This window comes from Morone saxatilis, unplaced genomic scaffold (genome assembly GCF_004916995.1).
Source record: "Morone saxatilis isolate NCDOM2014 unplaced genomic scaffold, NCSU_SB_2.0 Contig169, whole genome shotgun sequence".
In the NCBI taxonomy this organism is placed as follows: Eukaryota; Metazoa; Chordata; class Actinopteri; family Moronidae; genus Morone; species Morone saxatilis.
Window position 1 is genome coordinate 1 of NW_023339728.1, and position 498 is coordinate 498.

The following is a 498-nucleotide window of genomic DNA, read 5'->3' on the forward strand; positions in this document are numbered from 1 at the left end:
CTGGCGTGGATCCAAGGAACTTTACCAGCGACCTTTACGGCGGTCTGGGTGATGAGGAGGACCTGGAACGGCCCTTGGAACCGCCGCTGCTTCCAGTGTTTTCTCCTGAAGTCTTTGATCACCACCCAGTCACCAGGCTTGAAGTTGTGCTGTGGCGTGTCAGCTGGCGTGGGCAATACAGCTTTCACCTGAGAGTGGAGAGCTGAAAGGGAAGCTGTGAGAGTTATGCAATAATTCATCATGTCATCATCATACAGTTTAGAGTCAAGTGGAACAGTCCCTGTTCTAAGCCCTGTATTAGGAGGCCTCCCATAAACTATCTCAAATGGACTCAAACCATGTTTGTTTCTGATTCGCGTGCGCATGTGGAAAAGCACAAGAGGAAGTGCTTTTATCCACGTCAAACCAGTTTCCTCACAACATTTGCTGAGTTTTGCTTTTATGGTGCCATTTTCTCTTTCAACAGCACCGCCACTCTGTGGATGGTAAGAACAATGA

At 48.4% G+C, this 498-nt stretch overlaps 1 protein-coding gene across 1 annotated transcript in view; it reads right to left on the reverse strand.

Annotated features, from left to right (window-relative positions):
• Positions 1–25: 25 nt before the first annotated feature.
• LOC118326328 overlaps positions 26–498 on the reverse strand; it is a gene marked incomplete at both ends in the record, with an annotated part of 2,558 nt that continues 2,085 nt past the window's right edge. The window contains 1 exon segment of the mRNA XM_035659297.1: positions 26–188. Coding sequence (XP_035515190.1) covers positions 26–188 — 163 coding nt within the window.